General features: G+C 41.1%; 1 protein-coding gene across 3 annotated transcripts in view; it reads right to left on the reverse strand.

Annotated features, from left to right (window-relative positions):
* Nucleotides 1-27,866, reverse strand: part of RFX4 (regulatory factor X4) — a 141,148-nt gene that overhangs the window by 46,844 nt on the left and 66,438 nt on the right. For all 3 annotated transcript variants that reach the window (XM_060245572.1, XM_060245570.1, XM_060245571.1), the window contains 2 exons: nucleotides 24,291-24,351; nucleotides 10,443-10,566 (listed from right to left, as the gene is read on the reverse strand). In XM_060245572.1, the coding sequence (XP_060101555.1) occupies nucleotides 10,443-10,566; nucleotides 24,291-24,351 (185 nt within the window). The remainder of the gene's footprint in view (nucleotides 1-10,442; nucleotides 10,567-24,290; nucleotides 24,352-27,866) is intronic.

Raw genomic sequence — 27,866 nt, forward strand, 5'->3', positions numbered from 1 at the left:
ATTGTAAACCACTTCAAGTGAAGGGTGGTATATAAATACAATCTCTTCTTCTTCTTCATTCGATGACCCCTGAAATAGACCTTCTACATTCAGAGCCGATGCCTCTGATTCCCAGATGCTGGAGACATTCTATCACCATTATGCCCTACTTTTGCATTTACCCATAATGTGTGGCTGGTCACTGGAGACAGAACCACAGCCCAGATTAACTGCTTCATCTGCTCCAGCAAGGTGACTATATAACACTGTACACATGTATTATACCTTCTGATTACATGAAATCCAAACCATCCCTTATAGAAAGCCAAAAATGTCAGTCTTCTCACACTGTCCTTGGACCAATCTCAAATATAAGATAAATATTTAAAAATGTATTTGGTAGACAACATATACATACAGCACCTTTACTAGCCACTGAAGCACCAACATAGAAAACTCCAAGGGAAATACTTGAAAGAGAACACTCCTCAATTGGATAGCATCCTGTGGTAGCTGACTTGGCACTCAGTATACGGCTATTGCTTCACTTGACCTAGCCATCATAGCACCCAATCAGCTGCAAGGAACTCTGGGTCTGGCATACTGCTCCTAAGGCTTGTGGGGAATCAGGTAACCTCACCACTAGGTGTGCTGGTCAGATGTGCTGATTCAGTGACCTCAACACTAGGAAAACATCCCTATCTGAAAAGCATCCTCAGAAGTTTGAGGATTTGAGATTCTATATTTTAAAGAAAAAAATTCACACCATCAAAAAGACACCGATAAAAAGTCTGAAGGGTGATAAATTGCTAAAGTAAAAAAGCAGAAATTCGCTGTTTCAGACCTGCATGATTATAGAGTAAGATGTTTCAGAAGACAGCACAAATAGTTTACCTTTTTTCTAGAATACTGCAAAACAAAGATAAAACATCCACCAGCTATCCTCAGTTTAATTCTCATGATATGCAGAACAGGTAGATGATATGTAATTATTATTCAAATTGAATTGCACAAACTTCTTACAAAGGAAATGCCTGCTTGTTTTTTAGTTTGTCACTACAGCTTCCTACATTTGAAAATCTCCCATATCTGCATGAAAATCATATTTTCTGAAGATAAGAGAGGAGGAAAACATAATTTTGAAAAGGTCACATGGACAGTTTACTAAAAAAAAATTTCAGGAACATCTTCCCTTTTAAATTCTATCATCTATAACAAGACTACAGATAAACAGAGGGCCACACAACCTGCCTTGAGAAAGAATGAAACAGATTATTTTAATAAAATGTGCCAAGCTAAATTCCTTACTATGTTTTAAACAGAACAATTCTTTCTCAATTAAAAAACATCCTTAAAATAAAATACATATATTTAAGTCAAAAAATCGCCACCAGTCCAAAATGCATAGCTTAATTCAGCTTAGTAAAAACAAGTTTTGCATCCACTGCTTGTTTCCACATTTTCTATCACAAATGGCACCAGTCCTATGCACTGCATTTGGATCAGAACTGCCAGGCAAAAATGAAAATATTACGCAATACAATTTCCACTCTGTAGCTTTTTTTTTTCTTTTTGGCTATGCTACTCCAACAGCCATTGTAGAAAATAAATGCCACATAAGTTTGGATTTCACTATCCATTCTGCTTTACCTTCTGGAGCAATGAAAAATAAGCAAACAGAAAAACACGTTTGTGGAGCCCTGAAAGTTCAGCCAAGGTATTTGATAAATGAGCAGACAGGCAAGCAGCCCCTTTTTCTCCTCTTTTTTGTACTGACTCAATGAAGCCTACCTAAAGAACACCACATGCTGTTCCAGCTACTGATCTAACATTCCGCAACATCTCAGTCTTCCAAATTCCCTTTAATTACACATTAATCCCACCCCTCTCTTTTAGTTTGTGCAGACAGGGATGGGGGGCTCCTAGGGGCTGTGGGGAAAAAGGCATTTTCTGGTCCTCATTTTTTAGCAGCTCTTGTCATTCATTCCTGGTGCAGGATAGTACCGAAACAGAGCCTCACACACACACACACACACACACACACAAACGTCCCTGTTTACTTTAACTAGCTCCCATAACAATGAGAAAAGAGAACAATTGCTTTTAAGAATTCAATCTGTCCCACAGTTCAAGATGTTTAGACCCTATCGAAACAACGGAATGAGTCAAACATATCCAAACCCTGGACTGCACCGCTAGTGCATTTCCAGATGATTTTAACATGCTGCACAAATCCTGCTCCAATACAATAAATAGGAAAATAGCCTGTTGCTGTAAGGAATAGTCATACTGTGTTTGCATAGAAAAGGCAGTGGACAACATTTGAAAGAACTAAAAAATTTTTTAAAAGAAAAGACACCGCAATTGCAGGGCATTGTTGTGAAGGCTTAATTATAAACCTATATAAAAAGCCTTGCTGGATGAGATATACGTCTAAGTCCAGCATTCCCCCCTCAAAAGAAACAAGCCAGATGCCTCTAAGAAGCTCATAAGCAAGGCATGAGAGTCCTTATCTGTCCTCCATCCCCAGCAAAAGAACCTGGAGGTTCTAGTTTAGGTAATAGTCCCTGATAGGCTTTTCCTCTGCGAATTTGCCGAATGCCTGTTTAAAATCATCTAGCAAGTGGCCATCATCACATATTGTTGGATTGCAGCAAATTTCATATTTTAATTGGGTTAGTTATATATTGTGCTCAAATTTGCCACTTTTAATTTTTTTAAAACAATAATTTCTGTAGTGCAATCAGAGATTGCTAACTGCCCAAATGAAAAAGCAGGGTACAAAAATGTCATGGACAGAAGACTGGAGTTATCATACTTGTAGTTAATGATAATGCTAGCACTATCTGGTAGGAGGGTGCCCATGAGACTCATTCTATATAGCATGGATAATAAAAATGTGCTAGTGGACTTGTCATCAAGTACAAGCTTTTTTGAAAAATGGTGCAAAAAACACTGTTGAAGATATGGGAACCTGAACACTGTTAAACCAAGTCTTTTTATTAAATTATGTAGCAGTGTTCAAGTATTGCATTGCCACTGATGTTAAGCTTTTTGACTGTAGCTAATGTTTGCATCCTACTGGAAAACTCAGTCTCTGCCTAACAAGACATTTTTTTTTTAAAGTGGGGTACAATGGAAATTATAAAATCAACAGCTTTGCAACACTCTAAAAATATAAAGTATTTGAATGTAAGTTGGCAGCTCCAGTTTTATTATGTATTTATTATTTATTTTCTTTATTATATTTATAACCCACCATCCCCCTAGAGAAGGATTTGTTATGCAAATAAATACACAGGACCTTGTACATTATGTTTATTTGTATATAGTATTTACCATTTATAGGTTGGATCCAACCGGGTTTTTCACTGGTGAAAAGGGATGAGAGGATCACATATGACCACAAAGAAGTCTGTGCTGGGGACCATGTGACCTGGGTGGACAAAAGCCATGTGTAGTGGGGGCTGTAAAAGGAGGGGCATTAAGTGAGACTGAACAAAAATGTTTGCTGGATCCAACCTTCTATGTTTTAATATTATGTAATAACATCTTTTAAAAATAAAGTGAGCTGGAGAAAAGTCTTACATTATCCTAGCAACAAAATGTTATAGATTGAAAAAACAACAACAACATCCTTGCAACAGAAATATACTGGTTTGGGAAAAGGTATCTTGGTTGGCTTCAACAATGAGTACCTCCAGGAAAAAACCTGAAGTCTATAAGGTACCTCTATCATCTGGGTTAGTAACACACAAACAGAGTCAGAGGCTGAGAGTTTTCATTGATGTTTTGGGGTGATAGCAAATGGAACAGAGATTCTATCTGTCCCACCATGTGGTCAAGTCTCTGATTCAGAATGTTTGTAACATCTCTTTGTATGGAAGCATACTTAGTTGGTATTACACAAACTGTTGACTTATGAAGTGTAGGTTACAAAAGAAACCAAAATAAGGAAGAATTACATATTTAATATCTAAATTGCATATGATATATAATATGTAACTATATATGCCATTTGTAAATGACATATATAATTGGATGGAAACTAAAAGTTCTGCTGTCCTTCATTAAAGGCTGTAACCTTAAAGGTCCAGAGCAGGGATGGCCAAACTGTGGCTCTTTCACACATATTGTGTGGCTCTTGAAGCCCACACCATACCACTAGGTGGCTTGGAGAATGCATTTAAAGTTGCTTTCTTTCCACCTCTCCCTTCCCTATCTATTTTCCTTCCTTCTCTCCTTTCCTCCTTCCTTCCTTCCCTCCCTCCCTCCAACATCTGGCACTCATGCCTTGTGGCTCTCAATCACCTGATGTTTATTCTATGTGGCTCTTGTGTTAAGCAAGTTTGGCCACCCCGGCCCAGATCATTCTATAAAAATACAAATAAAGGCTGCTTATTTCTACTAGCAGTCAAAAAGTTGAAGCAACCAAGCAAGAAAAATCTCCTTCTGTAGGAAAACTGGGTTGAAGGTGATTCCTAGGGATAAAACAGTAAAGGTAGTCCCCTGTGCAAGCACCAGTCGTTTCCAACTCTGGGGTGACATTGCTTTCACAACGTTTCACGGCAGACTTTTTATGGGGTGGTCTGCCATTGCCTTCCCGAGTCATCTACACTTTCTCCCAGCAAGCTGGGTACTCATTTTATCGACCTCGGAAGGATGGAAGGCTGAGTCAACCTCTAGCTGGCTACCTGAATTCAGCTTCCGCTGGGATTGAACTCAGGTCGTGAGCAGAGCTTAGGACTGCAGAACTGCAACTTTACCACTCTGTGTCACAGGGCTCTTCCTAGGGATGCCTGCCTCCAAATGGTACCAAAGGAACCACCTAGAATTACAGCTGCTCTCTGGATTAGAGAGACAGGTTCCCACAGAGAAAATGAATGCTTTGGAGGTAGACTCTATGGCATTCTTCTACCCCACTGAGGTCCTTGTCCTCCACAGGCTCCACCCTCAAAGATCCAGAAGTTTCCCAGCCGAGAGCTGGCAACCCTACCTGCCAACTCCCACTAGTGGCTGGGGGAGAGAACCTGGCAACCCTAGTGATTCCTTGCCTCAAATTTTAGGTATATAACAATAACACCACAGAGGCCTCAGGTTGGTCTTTCACTGGTTTGCCAAGAGCACTTGCTCTTTTAACAACTAAAGCTTTTTTCTTTTTCTGTAGCTTCCACAGCTGGCAAATTCCATTCAATTTGATCTCAGCTTCAAATTGTGCATCTTTTTCCTCATGGCAAATGTGGCTCTTCATTTACACTAAAATGCTTGGGCCTCTGTAACTGACTTATGGAAGCACAGGAATTGTTAGAGAATGTCCACAAGACCTAGAAAAATGAAACTGGGTACATTTGTAGCTCAATACACAGATGACTAAGAAAGCCTGAAAACCTGACATTAACAGTGAAAATCTGTGACACAAACGCCAAGTCTGAACTAGACCTTTCATCCTGGTTCAGCTGTGTCCTCAAACTGATTTTCTACACTGGAATCATAGAATCATAAACTCATTGACTTGTTTTCTATGATTCCATGATTCAAGTACAGAATGTCAGTTTGGGGACAGGGCTGAACCAACATTAAAAGTCTAGTGTGGAATTGGCCTTTTATAACCCATAATAGCAGCTAGCACCCAAATATAGGAAGGGCCAGCATGTCCATTAGGTGACCATAGGTGGTCACCTATGGGCATAGAAGAAGAAAATATTGGATTTATATCCCGCCCTCCACTCCAAAGAGTCTCAGAGTGGCTCACAATCTCCTTTACCTTCCTCCCCCACAACAAACACCCTGTGAGGTGGGTGGGGCTGAGAGGGCTCTCACAGCAGCTGCCCTTTCAAGGACAACCTCTGCCAGAGCAATGGCTGACCCAAGGCCATGCCAGCAGGTGCAAGTGGAGGAGTGGGGAATCGAACCCGGTTCTCCCAGATAAGAGTCCGCACACTTAACCACTACACCAAACTGGCTCTCTGCCCTTCCTGCTGGCAAATGAAGGCTCCACTGATTGCACAGGAGGAAGCAGCAGAGGCGGAGACTGGATTGCAGTGTACATCTGGATTGCAGTGCCCACAGCCAGGCCATGTTGCGCTGCACTGCAGTAAGGCAAGGAAGGGAGCTCCAGTGGCTGCGGCAAGGCTGGCTGGGTGCCCGTGGGGGGGGGGAGACCAGGGGGCATGCTTTGCCTGTGGGGGGTGCCTTGTCTGGGGCGGCGGGCACAGCGGGGCACCCTAGCACTGGCGCTGAATATATAGCTAACCCAAACAACACTTGTGTAGAATGCAGGCACTTGAAACAACATAGGACTGGAAAAAGGAAGGAGTTTAAATAGTTGCCAGAAATGTTCCAAACATAATATAGCTGGATAGAGGCAATTCTCATTCACGTTTGAATCAGTTCCTGAATGGGGAAAAGGGGATAGCAATAGCAGCCAGGAATGTAATGTATTTTTATATGTGTAACAAAAGAAAAGGGTGAGGAATCCACCCCCCCCCCCAATATTGTAACAACCTTTGGACTAGGAGGTAGGGATGTTTCCCAGTGTTAGAAAGGAATGTATTAAGGCCTAAAGACTGTGGTTGCCACTTGGATAGTTCCAAAATAAAGAATGCATCATGAGACAGTAAGAAAACGGCAAACGTGTCAGGATGTTACATCATCCATGTAACGTAATAAAGTTGCTTTTTGCAGTTATGGTACATATCTTATTTTCCAAGTATTTCTAGTGATATTGAATAAAAAACAGTTCCTTGCATTAATGAACAGATGGCATACCTGCTAAAACTGAACATTGTATGTAGTAAACAGTAATAAAGCTGTTTAGATCTTCACAAACAAAAAATAAGAACAAGTGTTTGTGAATAACTTATAGGGGGAAATAATAAACCAGACTTTTCTCTGATAGCTGTCTTGCTTATGGGCTGACAAATCAACAAAGACATAAAACCCCAAACTAATAGCATCCTCCAACAACACACAAAGGAACAGAAAATATAGTGGAGGACAGATAAAGTAGGAACAACAATTCTGTCTTATATAAAACTTGGAACAAAAGCATCTTTTTATTTTCCATGAGTGCTCCAAACTTAGAGTCCCCCCCCCCTCATAAATAACACCAGTTTCAATAAAACTTACATACCAATAAGTACATTTGGCATCCTTAATTACCGCTCCATTCTCTTTTTATATTAAGTTGTTCTGTCTAGAGGATGCTTAAAAGTAAGTCTTTAAAATGTGGTGAGAACCATTAGTCCTTTTAATGTATTTTGTAGAAGCTAGCTGAACAAATGGAATGGTTTACCTGGCGTGACTTTGTCCATGGGGTCGCAAAGAGTTGGACTCGACTGTGCGACTGAACAACAACAACAAAAACCTTTAAGTAACAGCTACATGAAATAAATTCTATAAGAGAAGCTTTCCCCAGCATGTAATGCAGTGAAAGCCTCAACCAATCAATTTCTGCTTGTCATGCAGCAGTTAGTGAGGCAAGAGGCTTGGTAGAAAGAAAGGCAGCAATTGCCTCAGAAATGGCTGGTTCTGTATTTTATACATGCATTTAAAACATGTCTATGCCACCTTTCCCCTTATATAGCGTCTCCAAGAAGGCAAACATCAAAATATTAAAATAGCATTGATTCTACATAAAATGTTTAAATAAAACATATCAACAAATGAAGAGGAATGCTAATATGAGTTAGTGAGAGAACACCAAACCAAACAAAAAGGTTTTCACCCAATGGAAGAAGATAATGATAGAAAGAGACAGACAACTCTCCTTAAGGAGGGAATTCCAAAGTTTTGGTGCAACAACCAATAAGGCCGTTTCTCCGATTGCCACCCATCTTTCTACGCCTAGAGCACCAAAAGCTCTGGCATCAGCCTGGGAGCAAAATACAATCTCTTCCTCCCCCTGAATCATTTACTGCAATGCTGTCTACAGTTGGTACAGAATGCTGTGACCAGAATGTTGACTGGAATAGATGCTAGGGCACAAACCTCAATTCATCTCGAAAATTGCCTGGTTCATGATTCATGAGCTGGAAGTTGAGAATTGCAGGACTGGGAAAGGGAGAGGTGTCTGCATTTGATGGAAGCAGTGGGAGTTCTGGGAAACTGGCCCATAGGGCAGTCAAAGGGAAGCCAGCAGGTGAAGCCAGGCCAAAAGGGGCCCCAGGAGGTCTGGAAGTAATGGATTGCAGGGTCAAAAGGGAATGGGGGGCGATTTCCCTTTGGTACAAGAGGAGGGTCTCTTCCCCTCCCCACAACAGACAACCTATGAGGTAGATGGGGATGACAGAGTCTTTCAAAAACTGCTCTTGAGAGAACAGCTCTGAGAGAACTTGTGATGGACCCAAGATTATATCAGCAGCTGCATGTAGAGGAGTGAGGAATCAAACCCAGTCCTCCTAGAATAGAGTCAGCACTCCTAACCACTACACCAAACTGGCTTTCTGTTAAGTGAGCTAATCCACCCTTTGGGGCAGAGAGGCAAGTGAGGAGGTAACGAAATCCTGGGCACATGATATCCAATTACAGGAGAGAAAAGAAAGTGGGATCGAAGTAGAAAAGCTGCCAAAATGTGTTATCTGAATTTGTTAATAAATTTCTTTTTCTACCCATTTTAAATATAGAGGATTGTTCTTGCATTACAACAAAAGGGAAAAAATTAAATATGAAATCAAGGACACGTGGAAGTTTTAGTTTCAGTGTGTAGCTGGTAGATTATTTTTAAAAAATTCTGCCCTTACAACTTCACTTTTTTGTACATTTTGCTTTTCTTTCTTTCTTTCTTTCTTTCTTTCTTTCTTTCTTTCTTTCTTTCTTTCTTTCTTTCTTTCTTTCTTTCTTTCTTTCTTTCTTTCTTTCTTTCTTTCTTTCTTTCTTTCTTTCTTTCTTATGAAGGCAATATTCTTTCAACACCTTTACAAGATTTTTTGCCCATGTATCTATGCTCAGTGAACTTTATACTTTCCAATTATTCCATCTAAATTCTTCTCTGGAAAGAGACTCAAATGCATTTTTCCATTGCTATTTTTACTCTAAACAGGATGGGGAATGCTGGTTCATCTTAAGTGTTGAATGAAGCCTTGAAACTTTAAATTTTAAGCTTATCTTCCAGATCTTTTATAGCAACGTTCCCCTTCCTCTTGAACAACTACTGAAAAACTATTATTTTCTAAAAGGAAGTTTAATATAAGCTTCTTGATGAAAAAGCAGGATATAAGGAATAAATAAACAGCAATTACTTTCAAGGAAACAGAAATTTGTACTATATTATTTGATTGCTTATATGCCTTGCCTATCATAGTGGGCAAGTGCAACATGATAAAACATGCAAAAATAAATACCGAGGAAGCAAAATAGTGACAGAGCAAAATATTGTAGATTATTTTTAGTATTATAATTGTATACAAATATTTTTACACTGCATTTATACCCCGTCTTTCTTCCCAACATGGGCCCAAAGCAGCTTATATCATTCTCCTCTTCCATTTTATTCTCACAACCATTCTGTGAGGTAGGTTATGCTGAGAGTGTATGACTAGCCCAAGGTCACCTAGCAAGCTTCCATGGCATACTGGGAATAGTACCTGGGTCTCCCAGACCCTAACCAATATACCACACTGCCTGTCAATATAGATTATATCACTGCTGAACATCTGGACTGAACCTATCTGACCATCCTATTACATCTCAGCACTCTGAACATCCTACATCCCAGCACACTCTTCATTCTACCTTATGGGTACCAAGTCCGTAGAATAATATCAACAGTCATTTTGACAGCAGGTTTACAATTTATAGTTAGCATTCACTATGATTTAGAGAAAATAAACTGGAGGCAGTAATAATTCCAAGAAGACCGTTCAAAACAAACATAACTGGAATAAAGGACTACCTTCTTTTTGGCACTCCATCGACATACAGTTGCTGTACTATATTACTAATCTTTAGACAAATCCATCCAGCTAGATTTTCACTTTTGTCTCCTCCCCTCAACACTTTCTGCAACTGATGGGAATGGATAAGCATATGGAGCAGAGGTCCATCAATGGCTATTAGCCACAGTTTATTGTTGGAACTCTCTGTCTGGTGCAGTGATGCTCTGTATTCTTGTGCTGGGGGGGGCACAGTGGAAGGGCTTGTAGCCCCACTGGTGGACCTCTTGATGACACTTGGGTTTGTTGGCCACTGTGTGACACAGAGTGTTGGACTGGATGGGCCATTGGCCTGATCCAACATGGCTTCTCATATGTTCTTATGTCAGTAATCATCCAATCCAGACATTGCCTACCAGTGAAAAATGAAAAAGGAATCTCTTTCACATTTTCCCCCTAAATGTAGCTTCTTCAGATTACTGTTAATGTTGCGTGGAGGAGGGAGGTGCTATTGAGATTATCTTTCCAATCCCCCCAAACATTCTTGAATGACATTTCTTAGGAAGGCATTTGAATTGGTTCCATACTCACCTTTCCAAAACTTGCAGCATTAACAGGCTGTGTGTCATTTTTCTCACAGAAGTCCAAATAGTGCATGTAGAGGGCACTTCGAGGAATGCAAACTCCTTCTGCAATCTCATAGTTCTCCTCCAACCTTGAAAATAACAACCAAACAAAGGAAACTACGTGTATGTTGGCTGTCCTGTATTACAATAGCTATATTTTCAAAATTAACAACCACTACCCATTATGTCTCAACTTTTTAAATCTTACAATGTAACCACATTGTCTACATACGTCTTTCATCTACATGCTTTTTTCAGCTCTGGGATGGTGCAGTCTATCTTGTAATCACATGCCTGTATCATTTTTACATGTCTTATATTATTGATTCATTATTTAAGGGCCCTGACTATAGGCATATTTGCATAATTGTAAGGAATGTCACAAATTACTAGGTTTCCAATCCCCAGGTCCCAGAGGGGAATCTCCTTGTTTTGCAGGTTTTTTCCCACCCCGTCAGCTGGCCGGTGCGGGGGAAACCCATCCCAACAGTCATTATGTGCCTTTCCACTTTGGAAAGCTAGAAGAAGCTTGGAAACTGCTTGCTTTTTAGAAGGTGCGTGTGCCTTTAAATCTGTAGGAACCAGGCTGAATTGGGACAGGGCGAGCTGGCAGAACAACATGGCTGCTCCCAATGAATTGCTAGAAAGGAAGGGAAATCAGCACAACAAACAGAGGGTTTGTTTTACATTCCTTTCAGAAGTTATTTCCACAGTAAAATAGAGAGTAAACTAGAACCTTTGGTTTTCCTGTTACTCTGAATATACAGCAGATGGTTACATTCAACAACTCTGTTAGCAAACTGACCCAGTAAGATCGCAAATGTGTGAGATTGCAAACTGTTTATTTTGGCTGCTTTCTGTGTGTGTGAGGGAGGGGGGACACTTGCAGCTGCTGGGGAATGAGGAAATGGACTCTTCAGGGGAACTGCACTACTGTATTTCTTGTTTGTTTTAGGAAAGGGAAAGTCTCCTGGCTCCACCCCTGAAGTCCCCATATATTTTCTGAGTTAGACTTGGCAACTCTCTAAATTACAGTATCATTTAGCAGCTCATAGCTATTTCCTAATATGTTGCATTAATTCAATTATATATAATATTGCTTTTTATATCTGATAGGAAAGGTTTCTTCACATGAAATCATATGCCACAGTACATAGTCTAATATACAAGGCTCTTTCACTGCTTTTGTTGCAACAAGTTAACAGAGATATTTCTCTGGTATTTCCCTCCCATACTACATTTTGTTTTGAAAATAACAACATATGGATGAAAACCTGTTTTATCTACACCATTTTAAATAATTGGACTATGGTTGCTGGTAGCTACATCAGCATTAGCTAAACCTACTTACCCTCCAACCAAGAAATGTTTTTGAAAGCCTCTATTACCTGTTTGGGAAGGGAGAAAGGGGCCAAATTCAGTGCTAGCTATTTATTATTTATTAACTTTGACTTTTAGACCTCCTTTCCCTGACAAACAGGGCTCAGGGTAGCATAGAATGATAAAATTACAAGTCTTACAAAACTGACGGAGGCTATTGCACAGTCGCTGGCAATTGCCCGCCTCCCATTCCCTCGGATGAAATCACAAGGGTGGGGGAGAGCCTATTCAGGCTCAGCGTGGGAGAGTTGACCCATCAGGGAGGGGCTGGCCAGCCAGATCTGGCTGCCACCGCCATCCCTGATCATTCTGCCCGAGATATCAGCAATGGTGTGTGTGTGTGTGGGGGGGGTTCTCAATTGAGCTACCTAGAGGCTTCGCAGTCCAGATGACCTGGTTGGGCGCCTCTTCAGGGTTGGGGGAACATATGACCGGCCTTAAGGCTTTGCAGTTGTGGGCTGGGGTATGCTCTCCCATCCCCTCTATGCACTAACGTGCGGGCAGTGATGGGTAGGCTCCGGAAGCTTCTGGACCCTGCCCTGAGTCGGGGTGGGTTTGCCTTATTAGGAAATTTGCTTTGCAAACTCAATGCAACCTGTGCTTTAAGATGTATGTAATGGTGCAAATCAGCTTATGTGTAAATAAAATTCCCATTTTAACCCATAACTTGTGTAGTGTTTCATTCGAGGGATAGGTGGGCAAAGAGGTTTCAGAAGTACACAGTACATAAAATACAATTACAGCAGCCTAAGCCAATTTAATGGTGATAATTCCTGGAGTATCATTGCCTCATAGAGGAGGGAAAGGAAGAGGAGCACCAGACTAGATGGAAGACCATTGCTGTCCTCAACCGCCTAGCGGAACATCTCTGGCTTACATGCCCTGTGGAATGGCAACAAGTCCGGGCATGGAAGTTATTTGGCAGACAGTTCTAACAGGGGGGAACCAGGGCAGAAAAAGCCTTAGTCCTAGCTGTGGACAGCTGGAAGTTCTTATCTACCAGGAAGTTCTTATTGCCTGAGCGTAAAGCCCTCCTGGGTACATGAGTCCCAGGCTGTTAAGGGCTTTAAAGGTTAACTCCAGAACCTTGAATCTGATTCAGTAATCCACTGGAAGCCAGTGCAGCTTGCACAGCACAGGTTGGATATGTGCCATATTGGGGGGGGGGGAGGTAAATGCATAATTTCAGCTCTGGTCTTTCTGGCTGGGGCTGCACATGTGAACTCAGCACATGGCTGTGAAGAAAAACAGGAATAACATAAGCAGCACCCAGATGTGCATATGGTGTCATATCTAACAGATGTGTGCCTCCCTTCCCTGCTGAATTAATGTTTTCATACCAGTTTGAGATAGCTTTTGTTATATGTGGTTTTCTAATTCCTGATTCTTCCAGAGGCTTAAAACGTCCTGTTTAGCAAAAAAGGATTTGAGAACTATACTTTAAATACACCAGTGATCCTGATAATGTTAACTGATTCACTCATAACAGCTGCTGAAAATAACCTTATGGAGCTGAGACCTTAAAATACATTATATGTATTGTTAAATGTATTACTAGAATTCATAACAGCTGTTTATTCATCACCAAAGATGAGCATGCATATATCTTTTTCTACCTTGCTTTTGATTTTTTACCATTTATAATAATTATTTGCAAAATACGTACTTTAATAAGATATTTGATGAGATGAACAGAATTAGTTTGTTAGCACAATATCTATTCTCTCTGTCTCTCGCCAGCAATATTGCTGCAGCATCTTTCCTCAACCTCATGGACCTCAACAAAACCCCTTTTCAAAGCACAGAGACTTTGCTTGTATGCTATAGCTGCTAATTGGCATGCCAGTTTTCCTGAACAAGACAGGATAGAAAGAAAGGCTCTTAATTATATTGCTTCATAATATTTGATGAATTTCTCTCTCTTTTTTTCTCTGTTTCACACAGAATCATTAGCCCAACACTGAACAATATTCCATTATACCTGAACTTTTTAATGATTAGAAATCCCATCTTACACAATACCTTTAATTTTCTTGCCTTTACATTTTTTTTACTTCAACTCTCACCTGCTGTATTGTGGCTAAAATAATGAACTTAGAATATCACCACTATCAAAAGGAGAGAGTTTAGAAAGAATGCCCTAATAAAGGAATGTGAACTCCCAATATCTCACAATAAAATCTTCGCTGCAACTTACAATATTGCTGACTGACTCATACTTTAAACGCTTAAGAATACCTTAAACAAATCAAACCACAGCAGCTCCTTTTCTACTCCTTTCTCTGTCTAGGTCAGAGCTGCACTTCTTGTGACCTCCCCCCAACCAAATGTATCCCTCTCTGGTCCTGCATGACAGCTCACAACAGCCTGGATTAGAGCTTCTGTATTTGTTGCCAACCTAAAATTGCAAAGGAAATAGTAGAAAGGCTATTTCCTGGTAGACCGCAATATACTTAGTATAGCTGATGGATGGTCACCAATTATGCAGCCCAATCTAAGTAACAGAACCAACCCAAGGAACAGAATGAGATGGCAGAATTCTGAGTTGCCAGAATAAACTGGGGCAATTCAGATTGTAGGAAGGGTTTTGTTTTTTTTTAATGGAAATTAACACATCAGGGCAGGTTCTAACTTGGCTCTTTACTACCTGATCTAGATTTACAGGACATTATAAATATAACTATGGTGTAAAATATGTAATCCATCATTTATAGACGGATGTGGTGCTGCCCATTCTACCACCCCAGCACCCTGCCACTTCATTATCACTCCAGTTATCTGCATGTATAGACCAAGCCTTAGATTAAAAAGTAAGGCACCTGCCCTTCAGAATGTCTGCATTTGGCAGACACATATATAGTCCACTAGTTCAGCAGCAGCCAATTTCAAGGGCTGGTAGTACCTAGGACTGCTTTTTCCAGTGTGATCATATGAACTATGCAATATATTCTGATCCATCTATGTGTCTCAAACCCAGTTCCCTCCTGTTTCTTGACATGTGTAATGTGTCTTCCAAATATCTGAAAAACAAAAAGGTGATCAAGCATCATGGGAGAGGCATGAAGAACATAGCTCCTTTCATATAGAAGATTCTGCTAAAGCTGATAAAAGTCTAGTCCTCTCCCATGTCACATATAAAACTGAGCAGATAAGGCAGTACAAAGAAGCTCCTTAATCTCTTGCTTAAGCACCAGGCAACAGTTGCATCCTCTTCTCAAGGCCATAACAAATATCAGCATTATCGTACCAGCACTGTTGGAAAATCTCTGTCTTTCTACTCTACTTACAAAACTGAAGCCTGCAGGGACAACGTCAGCATTGGATTTGTCAGCTGGGAATTCAGACATTCAGAATGCTACCATCAAGTTTTGGCCAAAGGAGGAATTTACAGACTAAACCAAAAAGGCCTCTTAACCAGTAGTGGAGGTTAAGAGTAGATCACATAGGAGGACTGATCCCTTTAAAAGTTTTCAGATGGAGATCAGAAGGTTCTGCTCCTTGCCCATTCTTTTGCAGCCCTCTAATTGGTTGGACAGCAATTTTTCACTAACATCAGTCTGTTTAAGATTCAAAGCTTTTATCTCTTTGCCACAAGAGAAACAGATCCAATAAAAATATGCCATCTTCTTTATGCTTTATTATTCCTCTTACTTGAACTTGCATATTCTAAACATTATTAGAAGATTTTTGCATGATAAAATGGAAAATGTAGCACTAGTAACTGGTCTCATGTTTGATGGATTGATTGGCAAGTTTTAGATATTCTGCAACTTCAGTACAACCAAGAAAAAACAACCTATGTCAACAGTCTGCAAACAAGACTATATTAACTAAGAAAAACTTTAGAGAACTATTTAAGATGGACACATCAACACTAATCATATATGAACAACAAATGTTCTTAAAATGAATTTTATAATATTAGTTGAAATGTATTTACTGAAACAAAATGCATCCTGTACAAAGCTTGAGTCCAGTGCACCTCTAAGACCAACAAAGTTTTATTCTAGGTATAAACTTTCATGTACATGCACACTTCTTCAGAATGCATGCACATGAAAGCTTATACCCGAGAATAAGACTCTATTTGTTTTAAAGATGCACAAGGCTGACCTGTCCATTAGGCAGCCCTAGGCAGCTGCCTAGGGCACGCCGGGGGGGGGGGGCTCTGAGTTGGGCCCTCCCTTGTCTCCTTGGCGAGGGAAATGGGCGAGCGTAGCACCTGCACCTCAGAGTGCTTGTGCTGCCCAGCTGCCGTTGCTTCAGAAAGCTTCCGAAAGTGACAGTGGCCAGGCTAAGCAACGGCGGCCAAGCAGCAGGTGCACTCTGAGGTGCAGGCACCATGCTCCCACCATGACACTCTCCCTCACCAGGAGCAAGAGAGGAAGGGTGCAGGTGGCAGGGTGGGGTGGGGTGGTAGACCAGGTCAGCAAGGCAGCAGGGCGTGGCCTTGCCTTGGGCATCAGACACCCTGAGGATGGCCTTAGAGGTATACTGGACTCAAAACTTTGTTCTACCGCTTCAGACCAACATGGCAACCCACCTGAAAGCACATCCTACATCAGAAGAAAGAAAAATCTATCTGGTAACAAATCTGACTAGTAACAAATCTATCTAGTAACAAATCAAGACCATGTTTTAGGTTACAGGTTCTAAAATTTTCCTTAAAATTGCTTTCCTGGGGGAAAAAACTCCTTAAAATTGTCGGGACACATAAAAGCAGAGACAGAGACTATTAAATGTGGGAGGGTCAAGGAAAAGGGCAAGAAGAGAGTGGAAAAATAGAGAAAGATGACAGAGATCAACAAATGCAGAAATGGGAAAACAGTTGTTTTGAATGTAATTGGCAAAAGAAAAAGATGCAGATATTTGCTACCTATGATCATTCAATTAAATTAAATTCAAAACAAAACGGGAAGAAGTGGTAAGGTTTTCACATCTTGGTTTTCTCTATCACATTTAGAATTGCTTAAAGCATATTTTTCTCCATAACCTCCTGATGAAGATTGTGAATGTACAACATTCTTGGATAATTATTATTGGTAGAAAAAAATAAAAGAAAAAACTCCTGCTCTTTCTGTTTTATTAACTTGGCATATAACAATGGAGCTAAATTTGCTACTAAATTATATTACTAACTACTGATAACTTGATAGCTGCTGCTGTTGCATATAGCCACTCCTGCAATGGAGTATTACTGAACACACAAATCATATGTCCCTCTGCTTGGCTCCTTCAGACCACTCACCTCCATTCTGATTCAAAGGGTCAGCTGTAGTTATACCAGCCTGTTCATAACTAAACCAGTATCCTGTATGTGGCAAGTGGAGGGATACACCTGAAACTCCCCTTAATAGGCAGGGAGGGGAATGGCACACAGTAGTATGGTTGCCAATTACCAGGTGGTAGCTGGAGATATCCTGCTATGGCAACTGATCTCCAGGCAACAGAGTTCAGTTCCCCTGGAGATAATAGCTGCTTTGGAAGGTGGACTCTATAGCATTGTACCCCTTTGAAGTCCCTTCCCTTCCCTTCCCTCCCCAAACCCCGCCCTTCTTAGACTCCACCCTCAAAATCTCCAGGCATTTCCCAACCCAGAGCTGGCAATCCTGCACAGTCACTCCATTACTACTAACTCCAGGAGTGATAAATGACCCATAGATTAAATGTGGCTGTTGCCAACTCTGACCTTTCCCTTCCTATGTGTGCTCCCAAAATAAGCTTCTTGTACAACCTCTTTGGTGGCTGTGCATAAGAGAAGGATGCTGGCACTGCAGAGCCAGTGGCTGCTGTTCAGTAGGCAATCTAGCTGTACTTATGTCCCTACATCTCTACCAAAAAGAATTCTGAGAGTTTAGCATAGGATAGAATCCATTAGGGGGAAGGGTAGACTTAGCTTTGAATATATGCAAACAAATAAAATTTCTCGTCTAATTGTTTTAAAATACAGAATAAGAAAATAATATGGACCTTATTCCATTTTTACTACATTAAAACTGAGTCTTAGCAACAGCAGCTTCTAACAATGGTAGCACTAATCAGAAAGTGCAGGGAAGATGTACAAGCACATGATTTTATTATTGCTATTTTTGTGCAGCAACTGCTGGAATCTCTCTCCTTACACTGAAGTTGACACTGTAGTGTCTTGCTATATTTTTCAACAGTAGCACTTTAAAGTGGAATGCTTTGTGCCAGCTGAGTTTACACAGCAGTTTTGTAGCACTTTGATTCTGTGTAAAGGTCCCTAAATTATGGAGCTCCCAGTCGAGGGGCTAGCCCTTTCTTTACAGGCCTTCTAGCATCAACTAAAAACACATTTATTCCAAAACAAGCAAATTAGTGTCATTCCTATGTTCTTACCAATAAAACAGCACTATATTTTTGTGCTGCTGTTATTGTTGTAATATATGCTGTAAGCCGGCGGTGTCAAACATGCGACCTGGGGGCTGAATCAGGCCCTCGGAGGGCTCCTATCAGGCCCCCAAGCAACTGGCTGACATCTGCTTCCTTCTCCCTCTCTCTTGCTTCCTTCTGCATCACAGCTTGCTTTGCCAGGCTTGCTCAATCACACAGGAGCTACAGAGCAAAACCTCTATTTTCTCCATTGGCTGAAGCTCCTCCTTAGGGGAGGAAGGGGGGAGGGGGAGCTTGCTTTGCCAGGCTCCCTCCATCACACAGCAGAGCTACAGAGCCAAGCCCCTCTTCCTTTTATTAGTCGAGGCTCCAACCCTTCCTGGTCCCCTGGGGAAGGAAGGAAAGAGCCAGACCTTCCTTTGCCCAGTTCTCTGGATCTCATGGGAGAGATACAATTAAAGCACCTTTAAGACTAACAAGTGCTAATGTTTTAAGCACATTTTAATTAAAAAAAACAAAACTGTGAGTTCATCTGTGTCCTTTATAAAGTTTATATCTCTGCTACCTGGCATTACATTTTATGGCACACATGGAGCAGCCTGACAAGGTCTCATTTATATCAGATTTAGCCCTCAAAACAAATGAGTTCAACACCCACATTTGTAAGCCGTCTTTGGCTGCATTCAGACAGGCAGCTTAGAGTGGCAGCATTCCAGCTCAGAAAAAAGCCAGCGCAATCTAGGGCTGCCAAGCTTCTGCCAGGAGGAAAACCGAAGCAAAAAGCTCCCGTGAAATCCAGCCTCCAATAAATCAAAAAGTCAAAATTATAAAATTATAATTATAAAATTGATTTCATTTTGTGATGGTTCAAGTATAGATTCTACCTTGATTTAGAATTTTGACTTTTTGATTTATTGGAGGCTGGATTTCACGGAAGCTTTTTGCTTTGGTTTCCCTGCCTTTTGTGCAGTGACTTTCTTTTTGTGTTACACAAGCTCCTCCCAGGGACAGGGGATCCCCCAGTCTGGAGGGCCCCAACCTGCCAGCAGGGAGCAGGCCGCCAAAGGATCCCCACCCCCAAAGAGCCCCATTGCCACACACTGTCCCCAGCGTGATGACATCACTTGGAAGGGTTGCCAGGTCTGACTCAAGAAATATCTGGGGACTTTGGGAGTGCAGCCAGGAGTCTTCGGGGGTGGAGCCAAGAGCAAGAGTATAACAAGCATGATTGAACTCTGAAGGGGAGTTCTGACCATCACATTTAAAAGGACCATGCACCTTTTAAATGCCTTTCCTCCTTTTGGAAATAATGGAGGATAGGGGCACCTTTTGGGACTAATAGAATTTGACCCTCTGGTCCAATCTTTTTGAAACTTGGGAGGTGTTTTGAGGAGAGGGATCAGATGCTATGCTGAAAAATGGATGCCTCTACCTCAAAGAACAGCCCCCCCCCGAGCCTCAGATACCTATGGATCGATTCTCCATTATACCCTATGGAAATCAGACTCCATAGTGTATAATGGAGTGCCCAGCAGACATTTTCCTCCCCCCTCCTGCTTTCTGATGACCCTGAAGTGGGGGGAGGCCTCCAAACTGGAGGATCCCCTGTCCCAACTGGGGATTGGCAACCCTAGCAGTTGTCATAGTTAGGGTTGCCAATGCCCAGTTGAGGACACGGGATCCCCTCGTTTATGGTTGCCAATCCCCAGTCAGGGGTAGGGAATCCCCCAGTTTGGAGGCCCTCCCTTGCTTCAGGATCATTAGAAAGCGAAGGGGGGGGGATGTCTGCTGGGCACTCTATAATCCTCTATGGAGACCAATTCCCATAGACTATAATGGATAATTGATCTGTGGGTATTTGGGGCTGTGGGGGGCTGTTTTTTGAGGTAGAAGCACCAATGTTTCAGCATAGCATCTGGTGTCTCTCTTCAATCTGGTGTCTCCCCAAGTTTAAAAAAAAATGGACCAGTCCAATTTTATGAGCCCCAAAAGAAGGTGCCACTATTCTTCATTTTTTCCAAATGGAGGGAAGGCATTTAAAAGGCATGTGATCCCTTTAAATATGACGGCCAGAACTCCCTATGGAGTTCAATTGTGCTTGTCACACCCTTGCAACTGGCTCCACTACCAAAGTCCCCAGATATTTCTTGAGTTGGACTTGGCAACCCCAGTCATAGTATTTACAGTTTCACTGATTTAATTAATAATAATAATTTTAGGGCATATTTGATCAGCATAACAATTACTTTAGGCCTGCTTGAAAGGACTGGAACAGCTAGGAATAAACCGCAACAAAATGGTTGACTGACATCCTCAGATCTATTATTTAGAATAACATTGGATAAAAGATGTGAGTTCTTTCCCAAAAAGTAAGGGGAGGAGTATGTGTGATAAAATTTTCCTAACTTTTATGAAACATGGAGTAAAGAGCAGAAAGCACTGGTGTTGGCAAAAGAAGTGGATTGGATAAGATAGTATAGATTTTTCACCTCTCAAAAGTCTGAGGTATGATGGCAAATATGCTAGCTTTCCCACAGAGCTCAGTATCCCAAGGGCTTATGGATTTGCTCACGTCTATGAATGTGGATGCTGGAAAAAGCTTTGAGTGAATCTTGCTGCCAGTATTTGCTTGTTTTATTTTGGGAGCAACTACGTATCTAATTAGCTGTGACTTCTTGGCACATAGACAATCTGCACAGGCTATGCAAATGTGGGAAAGATGGAACCTGTTTCCCCTAGGTTTATACAGAGAATTGGACAGAAAATTAAATTTAACCGACCAATGCAAACTGTGGTTTGAAAGCTAGGAAAATATAATTCCCGCTCTAGGAATATATTAGCTGGGGAAAGATGTGTGAATTCTCTAAAAACTTATCAATGATACCATATTTCCTGCACAATTAAATAATAGTATGGGAAACAGTATTAGCGTGGCCCTATTTGAAGGACTCTCATAAGAACATAAGAGAAGCCATGTTGGATCAGGCCAATAGCCCATCTAGTCCAACACTCTGGGCGTTTTCGCACTCACCTTCAGCCGGCGCGACCCCCCTCTTCACCGCGCAGGATCTGTGTGGATTTCGCACTAAACGCCGCGGAGCAGCCGGAAGAGCCGGAAACTCACGGCGCTTTTGCGGCGCAAACGGAAACCGCCAAAAAGCAGATTCCGTTTGCGCGGCTTTTGCGCCAGGAGTTTCCGACTCTTCCGGCTGCTCCGCGGCGTTTAGTGCGAAATCTGCGCAGATCCTGCGCGGTGAAGAGGGGGGTCGCGCCAGCTGAAGGTGAGTGCGAAAATGCCCTCTGTGTCACACAGTGGCCAAAAAAACCTAGGCACCATCAGGAGGTCCATCAGTGGGGCCAGGACACTAGAAGCCCTCTCACTGCCCCCCCAAACACCAAGAATACAGAGCATCACTGCCCCAGACAGAGAGTTCCAACAATATGCTGTGGCTAATAGCCACTGATGGACCTCTGCTCCATATGTTGATCCAATCCCCTCTTGAAGCTGGCTATGCTTGCAGTCACCACCACCTCCTGTGGCAGTAAATTCCATGTGTTAATCACCCTTTGGGTGAAGAAGTGCTTCCTTCTCTACCTTCTCTATCCCATGCATAATCTTGTAAACTTCTATCATGTCCCCCCTCAGTCAACGTTTCTCCAAGCTAAAGAGCCCCAAGTGTTTAAACTCTTCTTCATAGGGAAAGTGTTCCAACACTTTAATCATTCTAGTTGCCCTTTTTTGCACTTTTTCCAATGCTATATCTTTTTTAATTATTATTATTTATTTATTTATTCGAGATTTATATCCCGCCCTTCCCACGAATGGGTCAGGGCGGGATATAACTTTGAGGTGCAGTGACCAGAATTGTACACAGTATTCCAAATGAGGCCGCACCATTGATTTATTTGGGCATTATGATACTGGCTGATTTGTTTTCAGTTCCCTTCCTAATAATTGCCAGCATAGTGTTGGCCTTTTTTATTGCAGTCGCACACTGTCTCGACATTATAATAATAATAATAGATTTTATTTATATCCCGCCCTCCCCACCTAGGCAGCTCAGGGCGGCTAACAACATTTCACACGATTAACATAAATAGATAAAACTTTAAATTTAACAATTAAAAAGAAATTAAACATAAAAACCAGTTAATTAAGTTAGGATACATAATTCAAATTACATTAAATATATCTGGCAGCAATAAAATTGTTTGGCGCTGGTTCTGCCAGTTTAGATAGTTCCGTGATCGTATTATAGATGGCGGTTCTTTATTCTTAGCAACTCAGCGGTCGATATCAGCATAGGCTTGTCTGAAAAGGGCGGTCTTGCAGGCCCTGCGGAACTGGTCAAGGTTCCGCAGGGCCCGCACTTCCTCCGGAAGTTGGTTCCACAGAGCCGGAGCCGCAGCTGAAAAGGCCCGTGTTCTGGTGTTTTGAAGTTTGACCTCTCTCGGCCCAGGGATGGTCACTTTATTTTTACCCATTGACCTCAGTGCCCTCTGGGGTTCATATGGGGAGAGACGGTCCCTTAGGTAGGCTGGTCCTTGGCCATATAGGGCTTTAAAGGTAATAACCAACACTTTGTACTGGACTCGGTAAGTAATTACAGTGAGTTATCTAGCATGATGCCTAGATCTCTCTCTTGGTCAGTCCCTGCCAGTTCACATTTATAGTTAGGATTTTGGCCCCAATGTGTATTACTTTGCACTTGGTCATGTTGAACCTCATTTGCCACGTTGACACCCACTTGCCCAGCTTCGACAGATCCCTTTGGAGTGCCTCACAATCCTCTCTGGTTCTCACCACCCTGAACAATTTAGTGTCATCCGCAAACTTAGCCACTTCACTGCTTACTCCCAACTCCAAATCACTAATGAACAAGTTAAAATGCATTGGACTCAGTAATGACCCCTGCGGTACCCCACTGCTTACCACCCTCCACTGCGAAAATTGCCCATTTATACTCACTCTGTTTTCTATTAAATAGCCAGTTTTTGTCCTTTTACCCCATGACTCTTGAGCTTACTTAGGAGCCTTTGATGAGGAACTTTATCAAAAGCTTTCTGGAAGTCAAGTTAAACAACATCTATTGGGTCCCCTTTGTCCACATGTTTGTTCACTCCGTCAAAGAACTCTGACAGGTTAGTGGGACAAGATCTTCCCCTACAGAACCCATGCTGAATCTTCCTCAATAACTTTTGTTCATCCACGTGCCTACTAATTCTCTCTTTAATAATGGCTTCCAACATTCCTGGTATTGAAGTCAGACTGACTGGCCTGTAATTTCCCAGATCTCCTCTGGAACCCTTTTTAAAGATGGGGGTGACATTTGCTACCTTCCAGTCCTCAGGAATGGAGGCAGATTTCAATGAAAGATTACATATTTTTGTCAGATCCACAAGTTCACCTTTGAGTGCTTTCAGAACCCTTGGATGTATGCCATCTGGGTCTGGTGACTTATAAGTTTTTAAATTGTCTATCAGTTTTAAATTGTCTATCAGTTATAGGACCTCCTCTCTCATCACCTCAATCTGACTAAAGTCTTTCAACACGCCTCCCAAAATCTCATGTTTATATGTATGGAATGTGGTTCAGTAAATGGAGGGTGTCTTAAAGCTAATTCTGTCTGAATCTAGGCAAATCCCTCCTGAAGTCTGTATATTTTATTATGCATATTTATGTACTTTTTATTGTTCTGCAGAATTTATGCTGGTTTTTCTTGTTATGGGAAGAAGCAAGAGTTTATGTTCACTCAGTCTGGTTTCTGAGATTTTAGCAGGAATTACCATATATACTAGCAATGTGTTATTTAAAAATTAAGCAAAAACAAAAGCAGGCTTAAAAGCAGAATTGTCCACCCAGCATTATTACATTCTGCATTTGCCCCATGCATTTGCAGATTATACTCACAACCACCTGATTACAGGGCCCAACATAGTTCAGTGATCCAAAACCCTGAAGCACTATTAAAATAATCCCAATATTCTGTTATTTTTTTTACTCCTCTCAAACCAAACATAGATAGCTTAAATGTTTAAAGATTACACTGTTTTCTTCTTTTTAAAAATGGATTCTTACCATTGCAGAGTAGCTGGAGTAGAATGTGGTTTGGATGCTCTGTTATTTTCTTTTTCTTCATCTGTTGAGAAAAAACATGATATAAAGAGACTTGCTTTCAGCTAGATCTCATTGCCATTAACAAGGAGATGAGGGAATAGTTTTGTAAATAAAATTCTAACTTCCCAGGATAAGTTCTGGAAATATACAAAGTACAACTAGAGGAGGTGTGAATGTGTTTATAATTTTTTAGTGACAATATTGACAAGCAAGCAGCGGTGCTTAGGGTTCCCAGCCTACTCCAGTTTGGGGGCCTCCAACCCACCAGCCTAGGGCTGACCAGCAGGAGTATCCCCGCCCCTAGAAAGCTCCATCAGTGCCAATGTGCCTGGCATGATGACATCACCCAAAAGTGACATAATTGCAATAGGCACATTGTGCATGGAACGCTCTAGCAACTGGGTAAAAACCTCTATGGTACCATAGAGTTTTTAACCCAATTGCTACAGCATCCTGCACACAATGTGCCCAGGAAAAAGATGTCACTTCCAGGTGATGTCATTGTGTCACGTGCACAAAGCATCAAGAGATGCTTCCCCCAGGGGCAGCCAGGTAGGATATGGCAACCCCAGTTGCACTGTGCTTTCTCATGCAAACCATAAAGAAATGGGGTTGTGCGTCAATAGAGTTCATCACTTCTGGAAATTTTCCACACTGAATTTTTAAAATAAGTGTTATTTTCTTGTTCCTTGGAGATAGGGTCGGATCTTGGGTGGGGCAGAGGGAGGTGCTTGCCCTGGGCGCTGACAGAGGGGGGGCACCAAATTGGGCATGGAGTCCATTGTATTCTATAGGCCCATGTGACAGAATGGCTCAAAAGGGGGCATCATTTTTTAATTTTGCCCCCCCAAAAAAACATGTAGATCCGGTCCTGCTTGGAGAATAATTTATGACATGGTGTTACAAGCAGGGGATCAGGAAGGGTCTTCTACTGGCTGCCACCACTCTGGTAAGGATCTTTCTGGGAGGGCCCAGAGCATCCACCCATCCCTGCCGTCCTTCTTAACAAAACACCTTCTATCTGTGACCAAAGAGATGTGAAGACCCAGGCAGTATAACAATAAGTTTATTGTAAGTGCTCATTATAAACGCTTATTGTAAGGAGCCCTATGACACAGAGTGGTAAGCTTCAGTACTGCAGTCCAAGCTCTGCTCATGACCTGAGTTCGATCCCAGCAGAAACTGGGTTCAGGTAGCTGGCTCAAGGTTGACTCAGCCTTCCATCCCTCTGAGGATGGTAAAATGATTACCCAGCTTGCTGGGGGTAAAGTGTAGATGACTGGGGAAGGCAATGGCAAACCACCTTGTAAAAAGTCTGCTGTGAAAATGTCTTGATGTGATTTCACCCCAGAGTTGGAAATGACTGGTGCTTACATAGGGGACTACCTATACCTATATATAAGTGCTCAAAACAACAAGTGAGTTTTATGTATTTTTAGGCTTTTATGTATTTTATTGTATAATTTTAATTGTATTTAAATCGACCTTTGTTAGCTTTTATTGTTGTAAGCCGCCCTGAGCCCACCTCGGTGGGGTAGGGCGGGATATAAATCGAATAAAGTAAAGTAAGTAAGTAAGTAAAGTAAGTAATTATTAGTGCAACAGTGGAAGTGAAAAAGAACAGTAAAGGTGGCACAAAGAAATAATAAAAGCCCTAATGTGACTAGCTATACATTCATTCTGCTTTCAACTCACTCACTTGGGTCTTTTATTGTTGTAAGCCGCCCTGAGCCCACCTCGGTGGGGTAGGGCGGGATATAAATCGAATAAAGTAAAGTAAGTAAGTAAGTAAGTAAGTAAAGTAAGTAATTATTAGTGCAACAGTGGAAGTGAAAAAGAACAGTAAAGGTGGCACAAAGAAATAATAAAAGCCCTAATGTGACTAGCTATACATTCATTCTGCTTTCAACTCACTCACTTGGGTCTTCTCTGGATGAGGGAACCCTCATAACTACAACTCTCCCCAGCTCAGCCTTTTCCAGAGAGAGCACTTCTCTGTCTGTAGCTATGTTTTTATGTTTTTCTCCCAGGTCCACCCCTCTGGGCAAATTTGCCCTCCTAAACTTCTCCCCATCTGTAATGTACTGAGTGACGAGACGTGTTGAAGGCAACATGCTTTATTAGTTGTTTTTTTTTTGTGACCAAACTTTTTATTTTGCAATATATTGAGATAAATTCATCTCTACAAATTCAAATATATTTCTCCAATACATTACATATTTTCCTCCCCCCCCCCCACTCTTATTCATGACCTCCGCCGGTACTTAAAACAAATTAAAAGCATATTAAAGGTAAATTCACACTTGTAAAATCTTTAAAAAGAAAAAAAAAATATCATTCACTAACCTATTCTCTAATAATCACTTAGCACTTATTAAACACAACGCTCATAGTTATTGATTCAGTTATTGATTCAGTTCCCCTATCTTAGTCTTATCTTAACTCTCATATATATATGTTTACCAAATAACCATGTTCTACTAATGCTTTTATCACAATATCACAATTCCTCTTTATCATTAAAAGTTCAATTAATGTTATCAAACACTACTAAATATCTTTTCACCATTATAAAATTTTTATACAAAAAGTAATTTTTCAATAACCTTTTCTCTATAATTCCCTTGGTATTCATTACGCACAAAACTCATAGTTATAAAATCAACTCCAGAATTCCAGCTATCTTATTCTTATCTTAACTCATATATGTATAATTACCATGTAACTATATCTTACTAACTAAATAATCACAATTCCTCTTTATCATTTAAAGTTCAGTTAATGTTGTCATAAAAGACTAAATGACTCTTCACCCTCCATTATATTTCCACGTAACTTTGGGATTTACTCCAGTCTTTTTTAAACTTCTCCAAATTATGTCATTTAAGATTCTAGTAAGTTTGTCCATTTCACTCCAGTTAAGAACCTTTAAGGCCCAGTCCCATTTTTCAGGTATTCTATCTTGCTTCCACATTTGCGCATACAGTGTTCTCGCAGCTGAAAGCAAATACCACAACAATGTTCTGTCTTGCTTCGGAAAGCTTTCCATTTGTAATCCCACCAGAAAGACATCTGGTGCTCTCCTAATGTTATAACCCAAGATTTTCGAGATCTCCTGTTGAATCATTATCCAAAATTGTTTCACAACATCCCTGGGTAGTTTACGCTTTCTGGCAAGCTCTGAATTGACTCTGTATGCATCATCACATAAACGCTCCATCTCCTCCGGATCTTCTTCCAAAAATTCAGCTGTAATTGTGACAATATGAGTCTTCACATCCTCTTGTTCATTCTCAGGCACTCCCCTTAGCCAAATCATATTCTCCATCAACTTACAGTCTTGTAGTATTGCTTTTTCTTGCATTTTCTTAATGGTGGCATCTTGATCTCTAATTTTCACTTTTGTGTCAATAGTCTTTTTAGCTATTGCTTGAGACTCTTTCCTTAGGTCATCAATTTCCTTCTTAAATTCTTTCTTTACCTCTTCAGCACTGGAGTTTATTTCCTTAGTTAATTTCTTCTCCCTTCCAGTTATTA

This window comes from Heteronotia binoei, chromosome 8, assembly GCF_032191835.1.
Source record: "Heteronotia binoei isolate CCM8104 ecotype False Entrance Well chromosome 8, APGP_CSIRO_Hbin_v1, whole genome shotgun sequence".
In the NCBI taxonomy this organism is placed as follows: domain Eukaryota; kingdom Metazoa; phylum Chordata; class Lepidosauria; order Squamata; family Gekkonidae; genus Heteronotia; species Heteronotia binoei.